We start from the raw sequence: 16,024 nt of genomic DNA, 5'->3' as shown, positions 1-16,024 counted from the left end.
TTCCCTGAAGTAGTGGAAGGAAGCTGCTTAACAGAAAATCAGTTTGCATCTTGATCTGTTTCATGGGAAATATAAGGAGGCAAAAAGAATTGACCATGAATTAACATTAACTGCAAAAATTTAAATGTTGTAAAGAGTCACCCCAAATTGACTGAAAAATCAACATGTAAGTGCCTACACTGTGCTACTTGCTGTCCCTGTCTCAAAAAAGCTCATACTATATTAGGGAAAAAATCCAGGACATAAGAGTAAATGCTAAATGTATATAAATATAAGATAGGCAGTTCAATGGAGAGGGCACTGAGCCCGAGAGCAAGAAAACCTGTGTTCAAATCAGACATTTACTAGTTGTGTGATCTTAAGCAAGTCACTAAACCTCTGTTTGCCACTGAAGAGGGAAATAACAAACAATTCCAATATCGTTGCCAAGAAAACCTCATGAACAATATTGGCATGCTAGGATCCATGGGATCACAAAAAGTCAAGCATGAATGAATGACTGAATAACAACAATATATAAATTAATTACAAAGTAATTTGAGGAGACCACTGTAAAAGTCTCATGAATGAGATTGTATTTAAGTTGAGTTTTCAAGGAAGCCAGGATTTCTAAGAAGCAAAGAGAAGAAAAGATTGCATTCCAGATATAAGATTTAGCCTGTGCTGAGGCATGGAGACTAGTTTGACTGGAACGCAATATAAAATAAGCCAGAAAACATCTGGTAAAAGAAGACTGTGAAGAGTTGAGCCTGGAAATATTTTATCCTAGGAACAATAAGAAGCTTCTAGAGTTTGGGGAGTAGAGGATAGATATGGTCAAATCTATGCTTTATTCTTCTAAAACACTTCCCCTTCTGTGTGCAGAATGAATGAAAGAAGGAAGATAGCTGAGAAAGGGAGACCAATGAGTAGATGGTTACTTCTAAGAAATAGATCCTGAAGAACTGAGATATTTGACTGTGTGAGTAAAGGGAAGTGGAAGGATGGGAAAGATTCTATGAATGTAGAATAAGAAATGGGAAATAGGGGGGCAGCTAGGTGGTGCAGTGGATAGAGCACCAGCCCTGAATTCAGGAGGACCCGAGTTCAAATCTGATCACAGACACTTCCTAGCTGTGTGACCCTGGGCAAGTCACTTAACCCCAGCCTCAGGAAAAAAAAAAAAAAAGAAAGAAAGAAAGAAATGGGAAATAATTGGATGGGTAGAAAGTGAAGAGTCCAAAGATTAACTCAGAATACAGATCTGAGAGTGGTGGTGTCCTTGATATAAAAAAGAAAGTTTGGAAAAGGAGGGAATGGGACAGTTAGATTTATAGTTAAGGAAAATGATGTTGATGGCAGAGGTGAGAGATCTAAGGCATCATCACACAGCAGAACCAATCTGCTTCTGGGTCATGGAAACATTCAATTAAGTAAAATCATCATGAACACATGGTCAAAAAAAACCTTCTAGTGATGTTTTCTTTTCCTTATTTAAGTTGATCCTCATTCAAACAGCAGATATAGTCTATTCCCATAATCATATGGAAAGTTTTTCCAACTTAGAATTAACCAGATTACCCTTTGTTAAGAACACCATCAAGGAGACAAAATTATTATGATTAAATATCAATGTGGGATTTTTGTGCCCAAATAGGTACTTAATAATTTTTTTAATTCCTCAGTATGTATCTTTCTGTATTGTATTCTCTGGAATACCATTCCTCTTCACCATCTCTATCTGTACTCATCCTTCAAGGCTCGAGTCATTTCTCTACAACCCCCACTCCATGACATCATGCCTGGTCATCCCAGATAAGTGATTTTCTTATTCTTAAACACCTATTGTATTTGATTTATTCCACTCACCTGATTTATCCAATACATTTATTAAGTACATACCATTAGCAAGAAAGTCAGAATGAAGTAGAAAATTTAATTCTTGGCTTGTAATCAGGAAAATATAAGTTCAAATTCTATTTCTGAAATGCATTCCTTATGTAATCTGGGTGAATGTTTTATTTTTTGTTTTTTGAATTTTATATGTTTTAGCTAGTTCCCTAGAACTTGCTTCTTGGAATTCTCCAGCTCCTTCTGGTATTCATAAAATACTAAAATTTAAGGATACAAAGATGAAAATCAGAATATTCCAGAGGGAAGGAGGGTAAGAGGGAGAAAAGACACAAACACACACCCCCCCACACACACACACAGAAGCAGAGAGATAGAGACAGAGAAACAAAGATACAGAGACAGACAGCAAGAGTACTCGAATAGCTTAAAATAGAATAGGAGGGATGCCTAGTATAAAAGAAGTGGTGATGACCAAGAAATGCAAACATACCCTAAGAAAATTTGAGAAGAGAACAAATTGTTTAGCATTTATACTGCCTCAGTTTGTATGTATGTATGCTCATTCAATTGTAAGCCCATGGAGGGCAGGAGTTATATCTTATGTGATTTTTTATTTCCCCATCACGCAATACAATGCCTTAGACAAAGAAGTGCTCTATCAATATTATTAACAATAATAGATAACATTTACATGTGGTTTTAAGGTTTGCAAGGTGCTTTAAAGGTATTATTTGATCTTTTATGACACTTTGAGGTAAAAGCCATTATTTTCCTCATTTTATAGATGGAAAAAAACCGATGCTAAGAAAGATTAAGTGACCTAGCCAAAGTTACAATTAGTTGTGTGTGCTTGAGACAGGACTTGAACTCATGTCTCCCCCTTTAAAATCAGCATTCTATCCACCATACTGCATACCTGTCTGGGTTCTTCCTGACTGTGAATTTATTCCTTTGCTCTAAAATACTTTCTACACTCCACTCAGGCAGACATAGTATCATATAATTTTAGTGCTCAAAGGAATAGCAAAAATTATCTAAGTCAATAGCTTCCCCTTCTTACAAATGGAGAAAGCAAGGCCAATAGGAAAGCAAATCAAAATACTATACTTCTTTTGAGATTCAGGCCAACACATCCTCCATAAAGACTTTCTTGACAAAAGTCATCCTGCAATACTCTTTCCTTTTTTAAATTCTCCAAAGTTTGAATTTGTTCAACGATTTCCTTATATGTTGCCTAGGAACTACTTTCTAGCTCTTTTATAATATGCTTTAATATTAATTAGACTGGAAACTATTAATAAGACTTTTTTCTTTACCTTCCTTCCTTGTATCACTACTAACAAGAGTAGGTGGTTATTAATTAAGTTAAATTATCCTGACACTAAGAGAACACATGGCATCATGGACTAAGCAATCAATAAAATATATCTGAATTCTCATTTCAATTCTGTTTCCATATCTACAAAACAAATACTTGGATACTAGAATTGTGTGATGAGAATGATTGCAATTGAAGTTATATGAAAGAAATATTTAAATTTAAAACCTGAGATACATCCAGAGAATAAAAATGTGTGTTTGGCAGCCTATCTTTTTCCTGCTGTAGGCAGGCACCTGCAGGAAGTCAGTATACCTATGAAATCTAGGGTAGTCCCTTGGCACTGAAATCATCTGCAGGAATTTTCAGGTATCAGATTGCTACAGGAATTCAATTGTATATTATGGGTTGACCACGGTTCAGTTTGAAACATACTTCCTAGAATTTTTATTTTCAATGCTTCAGATTAATTTTTTTTTAATTTAAGTCAGTAGAAAATATTTTTGAATCATTATAATACAATGGTTATGTTTTAAAGCAATCATTATCTTTTTGTTTGATTCTGTCAATACTTAAGTTATGTACAATACAATTTGCTAGGATCTTCAAGAGTTTCACAGGATCTCAGAGCCAGAAGATGCTATCTATTCCAACTTTTACCAGAACAAGATCTATGATCTACCAGGCAAGGGTTTAGTGGCATTTGCTTAAAGACTTCCAGAAAAGGGGAACCTATGGACTTTTCACAATTCCTCCATTCACCCCTTTTGTGTTTTATCTTCTCGCTCCTGGAAAGAAGGAAGTATCTTTTTCGTATCTGCATCTCCAACACTTAGAAAGTGCATGATAACAGAAGGCATTTAGTAAAGTAAAATAAAAAAGTAAACTGAATGACTGCTTTCACGGGCAGACAATATTGTCATGAATAACTCTAATTTAGAACTTATTTCCCACCAGAAAGCAAATTATTTGCCTCTTTTCAGTTTTCAGTCAAAAGCCCAACTTTTTCATACTGGGACAAGGCAGAGAAATTTTTTGTTTTACTTATGCAAACTTTAAAAATAAATAAATAGGTAGATAAGTAGGTAGATGAAAAGGATCAACTCCAAATAATGAAAGAGCATCAAAGTAGATCTTCTGTGATAAACTTTTGTACATATGTACAAAACATTTATGTATTGTAATATATTTAAATATATATATACATGTATATATAACAAATTTATGATGTAAAACACTTATGTAATACATTTAAATATATGTACATATATATATAACAAATTGGCAGTTATTTTAGTAAATTTATAAAGAGAAAGATCTATACTACATTATAAAAAAGAAATATACTGATAATTAAAAACTACAATATATAAAAAAGGAAAATACTAATAATTAGAAATTAATTTTAATGGAGATTGAACTGTCAGCATTAAAGTCACTTAGTAGATATAGCTATAATTTATAAAGTGATTATGGGAAGTTTGAGTTCATAACTGATTACAAAAGTGACAAGTAACCACTATCATTATATTATCATGGAATTATAATAATATGGTGTTTTAAGGCAATGATTCTTAAATTTTTTCCACTACAATCCCTTTATTCCCAAGAAATTTTTATATAATCCTGGGCATATATAGATATATAAAATAGGTATCCGTCAAACATTTACTGATAATAAACCATAATTTCATGATCTCCACATTCACTTATAAAACCCCATATGTGATCAAGAACCATGGTTTAAGAATAAAAAGCTGGAGTGAAATGAGCAGAACCAGAAGATCACTGTACACTTCAACAACAATACTGTATGAGGATGTATTCTGATGGAAGTGGAAATCTTCAACATAAAGAAGAGCCAACTCACTTCCAGTTGATCAATGATGGACAGAGGTAGCTACACCCAGAGAAGAAACACTGGGAAGTGAATGTAAATTGTTAGCACTAATATCTGTCTGCCCAGGTTACATGTACCTTCGGAATCTAATGCTTATTGTGCAACAAGAAAATGGTATTTACACACATGTATTGTACCTAGGTTATATTGTAACACATGTAAAATGTATGGGACTGCCTGTCATCGGGGGGAGGGAGTAGAGGGAGGGAGGGGATAATTTGGAAAAATGAATACAAGGGATAATATTATAAAAAATATATATAATAAATTTTTAAAAAGAATAAAAAGCTGGACTATGGTATATAAAGCAATTTATGATCTGATTTGGTCTTCATAATGAGTCTAGAGTCTACGTCACTGGATCACAGAATACATGACCAGGAAGTAAGATGTAAGAAGACTGAAAAAAACTAGTAGGGAGTCTCAGGAGTTTATTGAGAGGTGACATGATCAGATTTGAACTTTAGCGACTGAATGGAGGATAGATGATTGGAGTGGGGAGAGAACTGAAGCAGGCAGATCCACCAGCAGGCTTTTGTAATATGCAGGTTGGAGTAGGTGAGGGTTTTCACCAGTGGTGGGAGTGTCAGAGAAGAGAAGGGGATGTAGCCAAGAGATGTTGCAAAAGTGAAGTCAGCAAGCCTTAGCAACAGCTTGGACATGGGGGGACAAAGGGAGGAGGAGAAGCAGAAGAAAAAAGTAAAAGCAGTAAAACCCAAGGGAAAAAGAAAGTCAAAGAGGAATTACCTGTCAAATGCAAACAGGTCAAAGAGGCTAAAGACAGACAATGAATGAAAGGAAAAGATCACTTTTCTTGATCTTGGAAAGAACAATTCCAATACAATGACTAAAATAGAGGTCAGAGGGTGTTGTCTCAAGGAGTGGATGGATGAAGAGGGAATGGAGGGAAATATTTGCCCATGCAGTTGATTCCCCTTCCAACAAGTTGGCAGTAGAAGCAAAAGGGAGGAAAGATATATTGGCAGTCTACTAATGTGGCAGTGATGATAAGTTGTTTTAGTTGTTGCTATTCTTAGCATAGGAGAGAAATCAGTATGTTTCTAGACAAAGAGGAAAACCTAGTAGAAATTGAGCAAGAAATCAGAGGAGAAAAAATATATGTCAAACATCTATTATACATCATTAAAACAAAAAATGTGGGATTTTTCTGGAATGCTATTAAAAATACCATGGTATTTAAAAATATGGGGCATAGAAGGCTGACCTAAGGATCAAGAAGCCTGAAGTTCAAGTCTCATCTTTGACCAAATTGGTTATATTTATCCTTAGAGCATATCCTGGCAACTCTCTAAGATATTAAGGCAAACAGAGTACATGGACAGGAGATCGGTTCTTTCAGTAGAGCTCCCACATCAAAGAAATTAAAGATTTAAAAAAATCACCCTATATATTTATGAAATATAGCCTCATATTCACAGTCAGCATTCAGGATAGAAAATTATTTTACCCAATTCCTTCTCCACAGATAGGGCTTTACTCTTTAGTCCCAAACAATTCTTTACCCAAAGATTTCAAGTTTAAATTATTTGAAGCACATACATGTTTGTCCTCTGATCCACAGGCTATATATCTCCCACAAGGACTGATGGAAATTGAGCAGGGATGGCAGCGGTTAAGATGTCCTTCAAAACGGCGTTCACACCTACAAAGTCAAACAGAAACATTAAAAATAATCAAGTTCATGATAAAGTTTAATAATTTAAATTTAATGATAAAGTTTAATAGGTTTAATAAAGTTATGAGTAAAGAAAAAACTAAACAGTTATTTTCCATTTTTACAAAGAAAGAACTTTTTGATAGTGAGAATAATTAAGAATATGTTACTCTAAAGATTTTTTAATGAGAAAAATAATTTTCCAGTAGCTGGATGGTGCAATGGATAAAATTCTATACCTGGAGTCAGGAAGACTCTTCCTGAATTCGAATCTGGCATCAAGAACTTACTGGCTTGTGAGCGAACAAGTCATTTAAACCTGTTTGCCTCAGTTCCTTTTCTATAAAATAAATTGTAGAAGGAAATGGCCAATCCTTGCAAGATCTTTTCCAAGAAAGTATCAAATGGGGTCACAGAGTCAGACACAAATGAAGCAAATGAGTGTTCTATCTTGAACCATTTAGGCAAATAATTTAAAGCTTTTTTGGACTAGCTACATATAATTAAAACATGAAGCAGCATTTGTTTCATTTCATAATCCTATTCACAGAAGTGCTGTATAACATTTATTTATTTAAAACATTCTAGTGAAATCAATTTAATTTTGTCCTGGAAACTTCTAGACATTCTTGGGATAACAGGAAATCTTTTTAAAACTGGAATGAGAATCACTCATTTAGGCACAACTTTTGAGGGATGGTGAAATGGATATAATGACTTATTAAGGTCCTTTTCAATCAATGAATCAATCAGCTACTTTATGAAAGCTTACAATGTAATTAATACCCTGCTGAGTATAGAACCACAAGAATTATTTAGGATGCATACAACATGAACTTTGTCCTTCGGTTTCCCAGAGTTATGTTTAACCACAATAACTTACCCAGGCTTGATTTATAGACTACCCAAATGAGTAAATTGTCTCATATAGTCTTGGACTTGAAGTCAGAAAGATGAGTTCAAATTCTGTCTCTTAGATTCTCACGAAGTCTGTGTGCTTCTGGGCAAAACATTCAACCTCTGTTTGCCCCAGTTTTCTCATCTACAAATGGTAATAATAATAATAGCACCTATCTCCCAGGGTTTTTGTGAAGATAAGATAATAAATGTATAGCTCTCTGCAAACTTTAAGATGTTGTATAAATATTAACTTTCATTTTTACTATTATGTGACTGGGGGTAAGTGAAAAGAACAAGAATCTATTAACTGCCTACCATGTGCCAGGCACAGTGCTAAGAGCTTCATAATTATCTCACTTGAGCCTCAGAAGAACCCTGTAAGATAGATGCCAAAACTACTATTAGAGGAATTTTTAAATATTAATTAAGGTTTTTGAAAGGAAACCCAGAAACTTTCAAAAGGCCATAAATATTGAGCTGGTCGATTAATGTCAGGTATTGAAATGTCTAAACATCTCATTTAATAAACTCCTTTCATGAAAATTACATACTAAGACATATTGGTCACTGTCACTAAAAACATAGGAATTACATTCTAAGTCTTTTATACTATTAACCACTTATTGAATTATGCTAAAATACTAGAACCCCTGAGAGAATAGATGCACAAGAAACAAGGCCAATAACACAGATAATAACAGGAGAAACTTACAGAGAAGTTGCCTCCAGCATACCCTGGAAGCTTTAATATTGGCAGAGTTTGGATTTCTTTCATGAAAGTAACCATTTAAGAAATTGGATTTTTTTCTCTATTCTCTTAAAGATGTGCTGTATTCAGTTAAGGAATTGTGAGGAATCAGTTCATAAAAATCATATATTACTTCAACTCTCTTCCACCCTTAGGGACTCAATGATCATTATGCTGACAGTATTTATCTCCAGCATGATCTATTACCTATATTGCCATAGCCAATCATTAGATAATCATGGTATTTGGTCAAGTATGAAGTTCAGAATCATGATAGACACATGATCTCTCAAAAGGATATTTAGTCTCTTCATAAAGTTGATATGATTATCAGATAGGAAACTGTCTCAAGAATCTCTGAGCTCCAGATTCTTGAATTTGTGGCATAAAAATGGTATTTGTACTCTATTTCATCCTGGCTACAACATGTAACTAGTTATATCTGAGAAAGATCATCTTATCACCATAAGAAAAAAGGGCTTATATTTTTCCAATCTTGGTCTACTTAGACCATCAGTGACTATAATACATATTTCAAATATCATAATAGAGAATTTATTTCATCCTGATTCAAAACCCATCTAGTTTCAGTCGTGTCTGCTTCTCAAAAAAATCTCACACAGGGCAGCTAGGTGGCGCAGTGGATAGAGCACCAGCACTGAATTCAGGAGGACCTGAGTTCAAATCTGGTCTCAGACACTTAAAACTTCCTACTGTGTGACCCTGGGCAAGTCACTTAACTCCAGCCTCAGAAAAAGGAAAAAAAAAAATCTTACACTATATGTTAGACTTAGAACTGGAAGGTATCTATCAGAGATAATCAGAGAAGCCAAGTCACTCATTTTATAGATGAGGAAGCTGAAATCTAGAGGAACTAAATTATTTGAGCAAAGTTATATGAGAAGTAAATGGCAGGACTAGGATTCAAACTCCCAATTCATCACTATTTTCCCTTAACTGAACTGCAAATTAGACTATATGGAAAATAGTGCTTTTGGCCGTGGAGGCCTACATTCTAAATTTACTAATTTATTAATACAATAAAAATCAGATCCATCAGCCATTCTGATTTAGTCACAGTTATAGTTCAATATAAATCAGTCTTAAGTTCAAAATAACTTAGCTAATGTTCTCTCACACAAGTTTGAAGATCTGGTCCTACCTAACGCAGGAAAATCCACAAGGATATTGAGTTTAGAGTAGATGTCATTGGTCTGTCCTTGTCCTAATATAGTTCAACATCTACATTACTTAACATTTTTATCAAAAAGTTATATAAAAGTGTATATATGTGATAGCAATTCAACATGCTGGTGACACAATGCTAAAAAGGCTACCTAGTACACTGGATAGCAGAGTCAAAACACAAAGTTAGAATTATGGGATAAATACAATTTAAAAAAATGGATTTTAATAAGTGCAAAGTCCTACCTTTGAAACATTAAAAGAAAATCAACTGCATAAATATCAGCTGGAAAAGGCATATAATTTTGATGAACTTACAAGTTCAGTGTACATCAATATTGTGACAGGACAGCCAAAAAAGCTAATGTGAATTAAGTTAAAGCATTAATTGATGCTTGCTGTGCTGATTGAAACACAGAACAGAAAAGAGATCTGTGTTCTGTCTCAATCAGACCACATCTGAATGACTAGGTTTAGTTTGAGGCAGAATGTTTTAGGAAAGAAATTGACTAGCTGAAGTGATTCCAGATGATGATCAGATTTATTATTTGTTAAGAGAAATATAATATCTATCTCCAAGTGTTGGAAAGGCTGCCATATGGGAGAAAAATGAGATTTCTGCTTATCTCAGAGGGTAGAAATAGTAAATATCAGTGCAAGTTTCAGTAAGACACAATTAGATTTGATATCAGGAAAACTTTTCTAAAAATTAGAGTTTTCCAAAAGTGTAATTGGTTGTCAAATCAAGGCATTTATTAAGGACTAAACAATGTGAGAACGACACAACTAGAACAACCACCAACCAGAGAAACAAAAACAAAAACAAAAAAATAGTCCCTTCAAACAAGGAGCTCACAATCTAATGGAGGAGACAACATGTAAACACTACATAACAAACAATATATTTGCAGGATAAATTGAATATAATCTTAGAGATAAAATTTAGGTATTAAAGAGGACCAGATAAGGCTTCTTAAAGAACAGGGGATTTTGCATGATATTCGAAGCGAGTCACAGAAATCAGGAGGAAGAAGCCGGGAGAGAATTCCAGGTGTGGAAGACAGTCAATAAAATGGTTTTCTAGTGATGTAATGATTGGAGTATTCTCAGTGTACAGTATATAAGCAAGAAGCTCTCAGGGGCAGACGCACAAGCCCACTCTCAGAGGTGGAGTCAGATTCATTCCAACTTCCACCTTTGTGCTGGCTGGAGACATTCAGAGGAGGAGAGGCTGAAGCTGGCAGAGGCAAAGAACTAGCCACAAGAGCTTTTGGAACCAAGGAGAGAGATAGGCCTCTAAGAAAGCTAATCAGGATATTTTGAAGGAGACAATAAAGGATCTGGACTTTAACTCCTGGATGTATTCAGGATGATTACACTGAACTAAAAGGAAGGCTGATCCTAGAAGCCCCCCAAGAAACCTGCTCCCAGAGAAGATTACATTTTAGAGAAGAACATTACAAGAATCCATAGAAGAGATTAAGAAGGTTAAAAAGCAGAAAATAACCAGGTCAGGAAGGCCTTTAAAAGCTTTTAGAATTTTTAAAAATGAATTAGAATTTAAAATTAGAAAACATTTAAAATGTTTTAGAATTAATGACTTCTACATAAATAGAGATGTTCAGCTGGAAGATGGATAATCAGTTGTCAAGGATGTTATAGATTAGTCCAGTATGGCATGGACTAGATAGTCTCTGAGATTCCTTCTAACTCTGAGCTTCTGTAATTGTGATTCTCTCATTAAGGAATGGCAGCAACAGCATATATATATATACACATACAAAAGACCAAAGCCTTCACTCAGTTTCCTCTCCAATCCCTGGAGAATGTTTCATATCTGAAAGGATCCCTGCACTTAATATATTCCCCTCACAATACCATCTGGCAATACCCACATTTAAGACCTCGATCTATAATACAACAAATTCATTGTCACCACTTCATCATAGGTCAATACTCCATGACCTATAAATGCTAAAAGCAATAGACACCAAAGGACATGCAATATGTGAAAAATGTCATTTATATACCTGAATCAAGAACGAGACCTAGCATCCCAAAAATTTCTTGCAACCTCTTTCAACTTCTCAATGTTAAAATTTGACAAGTAGTATTGTGGTTCATAGGCAGGAAATAGAGAAGGTTCATAGAGAGAAACACACAGGTGGGAACTATAATTATTTAATGTCCTTAGAGGATGATGAGCAACAGAATATTGATGGTATCTTCTTTATCCTGGTTCCATCACTGTGCCAGATAAACAGAGGGAAGAACAAAAAGGATCCTGAATCTAACAAGACAGTACAACCAATGGTCTGGGTTCTGCAGGTCACTTCCCTTCTCTGTGTGCCATTTGTTCTATTTGGATGCCTATGTAATATGGCAGTCAAGAGAACATATCTTATTTATGTTCCATTATATATGTCTTGGGTTCCTGGTCTACAGTAAAGCTGGCTGACTTATAAAATACTAATAAGTAATCAATCAATGATAACCTGAGTGTCCCAGGCTCAGTTGTCAATGCTTACTTTTAATAGGACTTCTTGAGACCATTCGTTTTCCTCAGTGTATACTACTGTTAGAAGTAAGAACCTGATACTTAGTGATGTTGGACTATAATCACTGTAATTTATTAGTACTCAACTCCCCATATTTCAACTTTACATCCTAACTATATGACTATCTATACACTTAAGAATCCAATTTCTCTCATTTCAAGGTTTTCCTAAAATAGCTTTAGTAAAAGCCATCCAGATGTATATACAAGACATCCTCTACCTCCAAAGTTTTTTAATCTTTTGTCTTAGGAATCTTTACCAGTAATTGCCATTGGCTGACCCTCACTAAATAAATATCCACAATTTTGCTTAAGAGACTAACAAAATATATATGCAATCAAGAGAAATTTCTAGTATATTGATTCTAATGCATTAAAATAGAATTCTTAACAACTCTATAAATATGAGAAATGTAGATATTCCTTAGAGATGAATGGCAATGGATCAATGACTGCACTATGTTCAAAAAGGACTTCAGGCAGTTATAAGAAAGAGTCAAGCAGAATCTTATTGATTCATCCCTCAGAAGGAAAGGAAAGACAAAAGAAATAGTCAAAAGACTTCTGTATTCTCATGTTAGCCAGGTAATGAAGAACAGAACCACTCTTTCTTCACTGAAGGGAAAAAATATAATGCCAGAAGACCTGTTTTCATCAGTACTTATCCATTACTTCCACTCTAGTTAATCACATATCCTAGTCATAATTCATCTTGTTAGCTCTTAAATAACTCTTCTATATGAGTTATCAATAGCAGCTCATCTTTTGCAAAAGTCAACCCTGAATAAAGAGGGAAGAGGATTGGGGGACACTGAAGAGGAAATTATGAAAAGATAAGATGGTTGAGGGACAGGGAATAGTGACAAAGGAGCCTGTATGTGAGAAGGTAGTGCATTCCAGATAGAGTGGCTCTAGGTGATATACTAAAAAAGGAGAATGTTCAGAAGCCAGCAGCAGTGGTGTGGCTCAGAACCCATGTAAAAAGCAGGCTCTCAACTTAAAGCATCTTCCTAGAATGCAAAGGAATAATCAAAGCAAAGAGGAACTTACAATTCTGCTTCTTTAAGTCAAACGATTTTTTTTCCAGCTGGCAGAGAAGAGTACAATGACAGTCTACTTTTGTAAGACAGACTGTAATGCAGATCAGGACCTTATGAAGTGTAGACCAAGGAGGTAGTCACTAAGACTGTAGCCTAAATGACATCACTTTGGAAACACTGAAAGCTTCCAGATCCTTAGCCTGTCCCCTAGATCTGTGAATAACATTACATTCAATACGTACAAGAAAGTGATGATTGAACCAGCCTAAACCTTCCTTCCATAAATGAGACAATCTATTCCTACATCAAGCCCAAAATCAAGAAGTAGACCAGAATAAGAGGCAAAGAAAAAAAAGAACCTCACCATAATTAGCTATTATGATAATAGGGATGTTTGAGATATAAATGAAGAAGAAGAAAATGGCCAAAACATCTATAAGAAATGCCTGAAAGAAATACAGGTTGGCCACAGACTCAGCTACAATTCTTGGAAAAAATGAAACAAGAATTGAAAATATATATATATAAATGATAGTTCTTTTAGAAGAAAACAAAGAAATGGGAGATATGAAAGAATTGTAAACAGAATTAACAGTTTAACACAAGATTCAAAACTTTGCCTAAACAACAAACTCCATAAAAATTAGAATTGACCAAAAAGAAGCCAATAACTTGATGAATCAAAAAGAATTACTTTTTCTAAAAGTCAAAAGACTAAAAAACAAAACAGATGGAAAAGAAGAGGAGAAGAATCATTAGACCATTTGAATTCCATTATTTTTAAAGACTCAGGAATGCAGTTGGACATCATATTTCAAGAAATCTTAAAACAGAATTTTCAAGACCTCTTATTAAGAGTCAAAAGGTAAAGTGGAAATAGAAGAAATTCACCAGATATCTCCTGAAAGAAATCCCAAAATGAACTCTCAGGAACATAATAACTCTTGGGTCAAAGAAAAAAAATTTTTCTATTATAAGAGAGAAAGAAATAATTCAAATACCAAGCTGCCACAGTAAAAATAATATAGAACTTAGTAATGATTACTATAAAGGAACTGAAAATCTGAAATGAAAACAGGCATCTATATAACATCTATAGTCACAGTATTACTTTTACAAATATTATCTCATTTGATTCTCCCAGCACCCTACGGAGTAGGTGCTATTACATTCCAGCAGGCAAAAGACATGTCTGTAGCCAAAAATAACTTATGTAACAAAACTAAATATAATGCCAAGGGAAAGGGAGGAATGAACCTTGAATGAGGATTTTCAACCATTCCTGATTGGGGGGGGGGGGGGGGAGAGAGAGGAGACCAGAGTTGGAAATTTAGAAGTTCAAACACAGAAGTCAAAAACAACATAAAAAGGTAAAGATAAATGAATAAAGATAAAGATTCAACAAGGATAAACTACTTATATTCAAATAGGGGAAGATTCATGTGACCCTCTGAACTTCATCATTATCAGCATCTACAGAAGGAGTCTAATGAGACCAGAGCTGAGAGTGGTTCAATTATGTGTTGAAGACCTTAAGGGAAAAGAGGAAAAGAAGATAATGAAGAGACAATTCAGAGAGAAAAAGAAAAGGAAGATTAGGGGAAATTGTCTCACTGGCATAATGTCCAAGTAGATTTCTATACAAATAGATAAAGGGGGGTTGAGGGGAATAACCAATACCTAAACCTCACTTTCATCTGAACTGCTCAAAAGACTACACACTTATACAGTGTTGGGTACAGAAACACATTTCACTTAGTAGGCAAATAGAAAAGAGGAGAAGGATGGAAGAAGAATTAGAAGAAGGATAGGTTAAGGGAGAAATGAATCTGAAGCAAAATAAATTCTGAGAATATAAACAAAATATTTTCTCTCTTTTTGAGGTGGCAAAGAATGGGAAACTTAGGGAATACCTATAAATTGAGCCACTGATTTTAAAAAAAGGTTTTTTAAAAAAGGGTGGGTTACTGTGCTGAACTCAGCTAGAATTCCAGAAGAATAATGAAGAAACTTATGCCCACCATCTCTTAATAAGTGAAGAACTCAAAGTGCAAGAGAAAAAAAATTTAGACATGGTTAATGTGGACATCTTTTGATTCACTCTATATGTTTATAAATGTTTTTGTGTGTATGTGTGTTCTCATTTAGGGGAAGTAGGATTAGGGTGAGAGAGTGAGAAGGTAGATCTTGTCTTACTAAAACAAATAAAATATTTTTAAAATAATAAAGCAAATTATGACAGATCTGACAGTCTGATGCCTCTACCCTCTTTCCCAAGGGACAAGTCAGTTTTTAATGGACTGGGGCCAAGTCTATTCATAGCAGAAAGCTGCTCTCTCAATATATTCAGTATGGCTCACTAAAATTCACTTTTCTAGCTGTAGCCAAATGAGGGAAGAATAGTGGATTTTATTATGTCCCTCCATTCCAAATAGTTGGGAGATAAGTAAATATCAACAGTTGATTGTAATATTTCTAAAAATAGCTAAGCAGGCAAATCCAGATCTGGATCAGAAGCTGTATTTAACTGTCCACTTTCTACTATTTCTTCTATGCCCTCTATATAACAAAATCCACTTGTTCTTTAAATGGTATACCTAGAACAAGAACCAGGAAGAAAGAACCAAATATTTCATGGAATAATATCTTTAAAATTGCAACCAAAAATTCCTACTTTCCCATCACAATGTGCATCTATAACTACATCATTCATTCATCAGTCCAAAACATATCCTTCCATTCAAACTAGCTTTTACCCAAGATGATTTTAAAACTTCAAGGCTCTTTACCATCAGCCTACCTAAGAACAGCTTCTTCAATAAATTCAAAATAGTATGGATAATACTTTCTAACAGACCAAGAAAGCCA

The 16,024-nt window shown here is 34.5% G+C and overlaps 1 protein-coding gene across 3 annotated transcripts in view; it reads right to left on the bottom strand.

Moving 5' to 3' along the window:
• Nucleotides 1–16,024, bottom strand: part of WDR27 (WD repeat domain 27) — a 241,045-nt gene that overhangs the window by 134,328 nt on the left and 90,693 nt on the right. For 2 of the 3 annotated variants that reach the window (XM_074309285.1, XM_074309287.1), the window contains exon 23: nt 6,612–6,714. In XM_074309285.1, the coding sequence (XP_074165386.1) occupies nt 6,612–6,714 (103 nt within the window). Of the gene's footprint in view, nt 1–6,611; nt 6,715–16,024 lie in introns of those variants that run through there. The other variant, XM_074309286.1, reaches the window with a different exon arrangement.

Source organism: Sminthopsis crassicaudata, chromosome 4 (genome assembly GCF_048593235.1).
Source record: "Sminthopsis crassicaudata isolate SCR6 chromosome 4, ASM4859323v1, whole genome shotgun sequence".
In the NCBI taxonomy this organism is placed as follows: Eukaryota; Metazoa; Chordata; class Mammalia; order Dasyuromorphia; family Dasyuridae; genus Sminthopsis; species Sminthopsis crassicaudata.
The sequence above is the reverse complement of the archived record's forward strand: the minus strand, read 5'-3'. Positions and strand labels throughout refer to the sequence as shown.